The sequence below is a fragment of the Uranotaenia lowii genome, chromosome 3 (genome assembly GCF_029784155.1).
Source record: "Uranotaenia lowii strain MFRU-FL chromosome 3, ASM2978415v1, whole genome shotgun sequence".
Taxonomy (NCBI): domain Eukaryota; kingdom Metazoa; phylum Arthropoda; class Insecta; order Diptera; family Culicidae; genus Uranotaenia; species Uranotaenia lowii.
The window spans coordinates 3,076,376-3,085,114 of NC_073693.1; the positions used below are offsets into that span (position 1 = coordinate 3,076,376).

Here is an 8,739-nt window from a genome sequence, read left to right on the forward strand (position 1 = left end):
CAGCGACTTTCTTGGCGTTTAACTCGGAATAGTCGAGCACCTGCAGCAAATGGTTCAACGGAGCAACAAATAATCATGAGAGACACCACGCAGACAATTCAACATCTGGCCAACGCAAGTTCACTAGCAAGTTTTCTGAAAGAGGGACGTTTCAGCTTCCGGTGACAAATTTGAAAAAGGACGCTTCCAAATCGCAAGTGGAGACGGCTTTCCGGGAACAGGTTCCATAATCCGTGTTTTCGTCAACAGTGTTCCGTTTTTTAACGAATCTTCCAATTGTTGTGTGGCCAGCGTGAATGTTTTAAAAATATCTTGGAATGTTCGGAAATAAATTCTATTTATTCATAGTCTGTGTTGCGTTTTTTCTTTCAATTTTCTTGCACGATAACATTTTGGAAAAAAATCCCGAATGTACAGGAAACCAATTCAGAATTCCCTATAACTCTCAGGAAGAAAGCGTTTTGAACTCACAGGACGTTTTGACAGTTGTTTTCCTGAGCTGTTTTGCTGTCCTGAAATCGTCCTGTAATTTCAGCTGTTGAAAATACAGGACGAAATCGTCCCGACCACAGGAGAAAAGATTAAGTGTGTAGGCTTTTGTATGAAATAAAAATTCGCACATTTTGTTTCTCAAAGCGCAAACTTGTACCTGGAGGCGTTTGGGATTTTTTTGCCAAAACTTGTACTTTCTAAACTTTTATATCTCGGATTGGTGCAACCCAAATAATTATTTATGACGGCATATTATTTAGTTCCTATATCAAATAACCGATTGTGAATTCTGGGAAATAGGTTATTATAAATAACCTAATAATAAAACGGGATAAAAATTTTCCAAAGTTTGTTAATTTTTAATACAAATTCACACATTTAAAGACCCTGTGAACGATAAAACCCCAATTTCTCGTACAAAAGTCAAATTTTCATCGTTTTGCTATTGTCTGAGTCCATTGCGATGCTTAAATAAGTGATTTAGCACATTTATGGTTCGATGAGCGTTTTTGCAGAAGACACCATTTGTCTATCTCTTATAGTATCTTCGTAAAGAATTTTGTCACGATAAAGTTACGTCCTGGACCACTGCCACAGTGCGTTGTCTTTGCTATGTATAAAAATAGACAAACACAAAATTCATTTTCAAAATCCTTTTTCAAATGTCAATCTCTTGAGTAAGTCAAAAAGTAATAAGATTAAACTAGAAGTGAAAAAAAGCTAAAGGAAAAATTCTAGGTTTTCCGGCATTCTAGAAAATGTTCCAATCTGGAGAAAAAAATCTGGAAAATTATCCATTCTGGGAAATTTTCCGTTCTGGGAAAAAAATCCGGGAAATAGTCTATTCTGGGGGAAAAAAATCTTATAATTGGTGCATTCTGGAAAAAATTCTTGGGAATGGTACATTCTGGGGCTTGATTTACATTACGATGACAATTGTTGAGAAATTGTTTCGAAAGTCAGTTGAGCCTTGACTTAGTATTTGTAAAATTTTTAATCGCGACATTATAAAATATTATTCGTGTATTGCATAGAGATTTTGAAGGAAATCAATCATATTTGATCAATCAATTTTGATTGTCTGATCTCCTGCAACTTAATAACTCAATCAGTTAGTGCAAGTAAAATCTGCATACCAACAATCAATCGATAAGTTTCGAATATTGCGCTACATTTTCTCACCAATTAATTGCCGATGAGAAGATGCAAAGTCCAGATCACTCAAATAGTTCATCCATCAATAGCTTCTAACGATAGTGTGTTTATCGCTCGTATTGTACGGATAATGCAAGCAAAACAATACGCACATCTAATCAAACAACATGCAATCACCAACTCGTGGATTCCTTACACAGTAGCAGTATTCTAATTACTAACTCACATTGTTTGTGTTTTTTTACTGTGCCCACCCCTACAAGTGATATATAGTGTAACCCGCTTTGTTTTTGGGGGGTTTCATTACTGGAGCACGCTACAGTTCGCAGGGTTTTTGCGCCGTTATTATGTCCTACATCAATACAACAGGTTCTGATTGAGTCAACTAGCTTTGAATTGGTGTGAAAAGCGACCGGGCGGCTTTCCACGATCAGCATCAATTTGCTTAACATCGAGTTGAAAGGCATCAACCGATTTGCCGATGATAACGAGCTCCAAACACGCATTCCATCACTCGTTTCCAGCACCTTGTTAAAATTAACTCACCCGAATAATCACGAACAAACGATCGATCGAGGCTTCCCTCATTGCTCACCACTGGCAAGGTCGATCGGTTTCCCAGAATTTGTGCGAGATGCGTGGCGATCATGTAGGTACCTACCTGTTGAGGTTGGTCTTCTAAAACTGTTCAACTTGCTGTTTTAAGTATCGATTTCCCAGTTGTTGGTTTTTTTCTGTGGGGCCGGAAAATCGTAACTCACCGGTCCCAAAACCATTGCTCTCGCTCGCGACAAAGAACGAGACATGCTGGCTGGCTGTCGATGACTTAACGATGTCGCCGATCTTCACGCAAAGCAAAGCAAAGCCGGTCTCGTCATGATTTATGAGTGTGGTCATTTGTTATCGCGGATTAATCTGCCGTCCGCCATAAACTCTCGCTCTCAACGATCGCAGGTATACCTACATAGAATCAACAACCGGTGCGAAACAGGAGAGAAATCTTGAATCGACAACCTACCCTACCTATAATAGCTGCTTCTCAAAACCTGAACAAGTTTGCACGATTTGTTTACTTTTGCAAACACGCAAATCCTCCGCGTATTAAATCGCGACTTGAAGCATGATCGCCGCCGGACGAGGAGAAGGATCCTCTCAGTTCGTTCCGTTAGTCATTTGTGAGCCGTGCAACAGGACGGTTCAACTTTCCGGAATCGTCTTCAGGAGTGTGTCCTGACGAAGGGAGGGCGAATCGTTGAACGATAAGCATCGCAGAAAGTAGCATGAACTGGGTTCGATCGTGGTGGGTCGTCGTGTCGCTTGTGATAGCGCCGCCGTTAACGATCGCGCGGGAGTTTAAACGGTGCGAATTGGCACGCGAGTTGGCGCTGAAACAGGTGCCTGAGTACCAGATCGGCGATTGGTTGTGCATTGCGGAATATGGATCGCGCTTTAACACATCGGCCGTCAATCTCAAGTACAAAAGATTCGGGGGTTCTGCGTACTATGGGATCTTTCAAATAAGTGATCTGTACGGCTGTCTGAAAAGTAGCTCAATTTGTGGGCTGGCCTCTTGTGACGATCTGAAGGATGAGGAAGTGGAGGATGACATCGATTGCATGCTTCGAATATTTGCTGAGTATGGGCGGGCAATTGGCGACGGGTTTGCGGCTTGGCCCATTCACAAAACTCATTGTCGCGATCGGGCAGCCTCCAGAGTGCCCTTCAAAAGTTGTTTGAACGAAGAAGTGCTTCGTTTTCAATCGTACTACAAGAAGAAAAAAGCAAAAGCTAAAAACGATATCTTTGACACGGAGCAGATAATTCCGGTCGGCAAGGTGTACGATCGTTGTGAGCTGGCGATCGAGCTACGTGATAAGCATCGAATGCCTCTGGAGCAGATACCAACATGGGTGTGCATAGCATATCACGAAAGTCGGTTTAACACCTCGGCAGAAGGTCGGTTGAATGCGGACGGCAGTGGGGATCATGGGTTGTTTCAAATTAGTGATATCTACTGGTGTTCTATCGGCGATCAGGCCGGGAAGGCTTGCGGAGTGACGTGCTCAGAAATGCGAAACAGCGACATAAGCGATGACGTTCGCTGTGTTCAGATAATTTACGATGAGCATCGTCGAATCTCGGGCGATGGCTTCAATGCCTGGACGGTTTACAAACCTTACTGCCAAGAACTGGCCGATTCGTTCGTTCAGGATTGTTTTGAGGAGCAGCCTCCAACAACTGTCGGACGTCCGCGTCCTGCCTTAACTGCTCCCACGAGACCTGCTGTCCATAAGAGCGCTGATCTCACCATGCCATACGGAAAAGTATACGATCGATGTGAACTGGCGAATGATCTTTTGTACAAGTTTAATTTCCCTCGGAATCAGATCGCGACCTGGGTCTGCATCGCTTATCACGAAAGTACATTTAACACCTCAGCCGAAGGACGACTCAATGCTGACGGGAGTGGTGATCATGGGCTGTTTCAGATCAGTGACATCTACTGGTGCTCTCCTCCTGGGAATGGGTATGCCTGTGGATTATCCTGCGACAAACTTAAGGATGGCGATATCAGTGACGATGTCGAATGTGTCAAGAAAATTTTTGACGAGCACCAACGTCTCTCAGGAGATGGTTATAACGCCTGGTCTGTGTATCAACCCTACTGTAAAGGGAAATCGGACAGTTTCACTCAGGGCTGCTTCGGATCTGACTCAGTTACGCCTCCGATTCCAAGACCAGCAATCACTGCACCAACTCATGCTCCTGGAAGGAAATCTCAAACATCCCGAGGTAAAATTTACGATCGCTGTGAGCTGGCAAAGGAATTACACCTCAAGCATCATTACTCGATCGAGGATTCGGCTGTGTGGACCTGCATAGCACAGTATCAGTCCAACTTCAACACCGCAGCCGTGGGTTCGGGTCCTGGAGGTGTCCAGTATCATGGAATGTTCCAGTTGAGCGACGAATATTGGTGTTCGCCACCTGGAAAAGGATTTGTGTGCGGGATTTCCTGTGCCGATCTGAAGGACGATGATCTAACGGATGATCTTGCATGTATGCAACACATCTACGACGAACATCAACGAATTTCGGGCGATGGCTTCAACGCTTGGCCCTCGTATCAATCGGCCTGTAAAAGCAATGCCCTCAACATGGTTAAGGATTGTTTCGAAGGAGTTGAAAATGTTATCACCCCTGTTACGACAGTGGCGCCCAAAGGCAATGTTCCGGTTGGAAAGGTCTATGAACGATGTGAGCTGGCAAGGGAGCTATACTATCAACATGGAATGCCTTACGATCAGATCGCTACTTGGGTTTGTATTGCCCATCGGGAGTCGAACTATAACGTTTCGGCAATCGGAAGATTGAACGCAGATGGAAGTGAAGATCACGGACTGTTTCAAATTAGCGATATCTATTGGTGTTCTCCTCCTGGCAAGGGTTGGGTTTGTGGACTAGCGTGTTCAGATTTGGAAGATAACGATCTTACCGACGACATTGCTTGTATGAGAAAAATCTTCGAGGAGCACACCCGTATATCTGGCGATGGTTTCAATGCGTGGTCTGTTTATCAGCCATATTGTAAGGGAAGGTCCGATGGTTATATTCTTGGATGTTTTGATGAAACAAACCTCTCACCTCCAAGACCTCCAACGCCTTTGGTTCCACCTAGTAAAACTCCAAAAAGTCGAGGGAAAATCTACAATCGGTGTGAGTTGGTCAATGAGCTCTACCAAAAGCATCACTACTCGATCGAAGACGCTGCCATGTGGACTTGTATAGCTCAGTTCCAGTCCAATTTCAACACCGCAGCTATTGGGTCGGGAGCTGGAGGTGTTCAGTATCATGGAATGTTCCAGCTGAGCGACGAATATTGGTGTTCTCCCCCTGGAAAGGGTACAGTTTGTGGAGTTGCCTGTTCGGATCTTACCGATGATGACATAACCGATGATCTAGCTTGCATTCAACTGATCTTCGAAGAACACCAAAGAATTTCCGGAGACGGTTTCAACGCCTGGCCTTCCTATCAGAATAAATGCAAAGAGAAGGCCCAGAGTATGGTTCAAAGTTGTTTTGCGAATAGTGGCGGAAGCCCTCAAATACCCCCAAAACGAAAAGAAAACGTAGGTGTCGGAAAAGTTTATGAACGTTGTGAACTTGCGCGTGAGCTTTTCTACACTCACAACCTTCCGTACGACCAAATCGCTACGTGGGTTTGCATAGCTCATCGTGAGTCAAATTACAACGTTTCTGCAATTGGTCGACTCAATGCCGATGGAAGTGGGGATCATGGACTGTTCCAAATCAGTGACATCTATTGGTGTTCACCTCCCGGAAAAGGTTGGGTTTGTGGTGTAAGTTGTTCCGATTTAGAAGACAACGACCTAACTGATGATATTGCGTGCATGAAACTGATCTTTGAAGAGCACACAAGACTTTCTGGAGACGGTTTCAATGCCTGGTCCGTCTATAGGCCATACTGTAAGGGTCGTTCAGATCACTACATACGTGGGTGTTTCGAAGAAGAAAATCGAAGTACCAAGAGGCCTTCAGTAAGGACAACTCGTGCCATATCAACAAGCTTGATAACTACTAAATCATCAACTACTACTACTTTGAAACCAATCATTTTATCGACTACTCCAAGAAAGACAACTCAAAGGCCAACGATCGCAGCTAAATCTACCCTCTCAACAACAACCCGTCGAACAACAACCAGGTCCTCGACACCTCGCCCAACTGCAATCCCTCAGAAGTCAACCACTAGCCTGTTCGACTTTTATCTGAATCATTTTGGCCGTCCTAACACAACTCCGGCTTCCTATGCACCATTTACGTTTAGATCGAAATATACTAAAAGTGCCATAACAAGTTCAACAAGTTCCCCGTGGTCATCGCCAACCGTCGAAACTACTACTAGAGGAGCCACGATCAACAAATCATCAGCCAAAACGAAGAACTACTCGTCCAGTGCTCGAAATGCAACCTTCGATCAGTTGTTCAATAATCTTAAACATTAAACAAATAAAATTACATCTTCGAAACCCGTGATCACCCGTGATTACTATGCTAGTTAGCTTGAGTTCTTGAGAAATGTCCTTTGAAATTTTGATTGATAGGCCGTTCTGATAGTTGATCATTACCCCCTCCTCATCATCACATGAACGGCTGGGTGTGCACCTTCAGGGTCCACAATCTCGATGCAATAACATCTGCCATCGCCTAATAGAGGTCGTAAATCAACGCTAATAAAAATCTAATTTTACGATCAATCCGTGATCGTCTGTTTGCTTCTTCTCTCCCAATCACCTTCTTTCGATATTTAGATGCCCCAGTGGTGCTGACGAGCCCTCACATGTTGGGTGCGGCCCAGGAGTATACGAGCTTAGTCGATGGTCTTAATCCTGATCCGGAAAAGCATCAGATCTTTGTCGATGTTGAGCCGGTAATTATGTCAATCAAATCAATTCCGATCATATCTAATCTTAATCGATTTCCCGCTTCTTTCGCAGCACACCGGAACCCCACTAAACGGTGGCAAACGTGTCCAGTTTAACATGTTCCTGCGGCGGATAGATTCGATTCGATTGACGGATCGCCTATCGACCACGCTCTTCCCCGTCGTCTGGATCGAGGAAGGGATCGCGCTCAACGAGGACATGGTCAAACTGATCGACGACAGTCTCATGAAGGTGCTGACCATTCTGGATGTGGTTCAATGGGGTATGATCGGAGCTGGGTTGCTTCTGGCCGTCGTCGCTCTGATCACGTACTTCACCAAAAGGAGACCCTCATCCGGGGGCACGATCACTCCGACCTTAACGACCACAACCAGTGCGGCCAGTATTCCGGAAGGCGGTGGACTCGGGGCCAATCCACTAAAATGACAGTCACTTACAATGACCTTTTTGGACTGAACCGACGACTGATGGCGGAAAGAGTAAAATTTAATTTTAATCATATGAATGCGTGTGTGGGCGTTTGACTGCGTAAACTGTATGCGCGTGTACGACTGAGCTACTCTAGAGATTCAAGTGCCAACATCCCATATGAAGGGAAGAAAAGTGAAAGTGAAACTACATATACTGGAAGGCAGATTATTGAATTGAATTTAATTGATGATTGGGGAAAAACCGACAAACAAACAAACAAACAAGTCTTAACAAGGAACCAGAAGCTGAGAATTCGCTTTCATGCATTTCAAAAGTTCAGGATAAACTAAGTCAAAAGCAGCAATCAACTATACGGATTTCGTCCAAATTTCATCGAAACAAACCACATATGTAAGCAAGCATTATTGGTTTTTTGCTGTTGCAGTGAGTTTTGATTAAGCAATATAGTTAGCGTATACCTACTTACAGTTAAAGACAGTTAAATAGCTAATTTTATGTGATCATTTGTAGGTATGTATTAAACAATAAATAAAGGTTTAAATAAACGGTGTGTTATTTTTTGTACGAAAAATTTGAGAAAAAAAATTCGTTTTGACATTTTATTGAACTTGATCAATGGATAAAAGGATAAAGGGATTAATAAGCGATAAATGTAAGCGTATAGATTAATCCTTTAGTTTCAAACCCCGACTTTAGACGGAATTCACTAAAATCGGCATAAAACCGAAGCTAATAAATATTTTTACTCACTTTTTGCGCACAAGTTTCAAAATATGTTTATCTAACAAACCATACTAGTGACTTAGGTCAAAGAGTTATCATCATCGGAGAAGAAACAACAACAATTCGAAAAATGTGTAGGATATCTTCAACAGGGGCAACATGCAACTCTTTTTAACTTCAATGGCTTCTAAAAAACTCATGTCTGTGGAGTTCCGGTTCTGGACCCTTTTGAGGTCCAAATCTGGACCTGATTGCTGGCTAGACTGGACAAAGCTCAGTAGCACAAGCGATTACTCAACATAGTTGGTTGAGTATAACGCTCGTACACTATCAAAGATAACTTATCTCAAGATGCCACAATGTCCACAGATAATCATACTCTTTATGCATCTAAAGTTTTAAGGTTGATGAGACATCTAACTGATGTAGTCAAAAAAATTATTGGATTCTTCAGTTATTTTTGATTTTA

At 43.1% G+C, this 8,739-nt stretch overlaps 2 protein-coding genes across 3 annotated transcripts in view; both read left to right on the plus strand.

The window, feature by feature from the left end:
* LOC129750593 (sensory neuron membrane protein 2) overlaps nucleotides 1–8,092 on the plus strand; it is a 78,432-nt gene extending 70,340 nt beyond the window's left edge. For both annotated transcript variants that reach the window (XM_055745558.1, XM_055745559.1), the window contains 2 exons: nucleotides 6,981–7,099; nucleotides 7,167–8,092. In XM_055745558.1, the coding sequence (XP_055601533.1) occupies nucleotides 6,981–7,099; nucleotides 7,167–7,541 (494 nt within the window). In that variant the 3' untranslated portion in view covers nucleotides 7,542–8,092. The remainder of the gene's footprint in view (nucleotides 1–6,980; nucleotides 7,100–7,166) is intronic.
* On the plus strand, nucleotides 579–6,698 carry LOC129750592 (uncharacterized). The gene has a single exon (XM_055745557.1). The coding sequence runs from the start codon at nucleotides 2,928–2,930 to the stop codon at nucleotides 6,672–6,674; it is 3,747 nt and encodes a 1,248-aa protein (XP_055601532.1). The 5' UTR covers nucleotides 579–2,927; the 3' UTR covers nucleotides 6,675–6,698.
* Nucleotides 8,093–8,739: the final 647 nt, after the last annotated feature.

What these genes read in the sequence shown, in the direction of transcription:
- LOC129750592 (XM_055745557.1), top strand. Translation starts at nt 2,928, where the DNA reads ATGAACTGGGTTCGATCGTGGTGGGTCGTCGTGTCGCTTGTGATAGCG.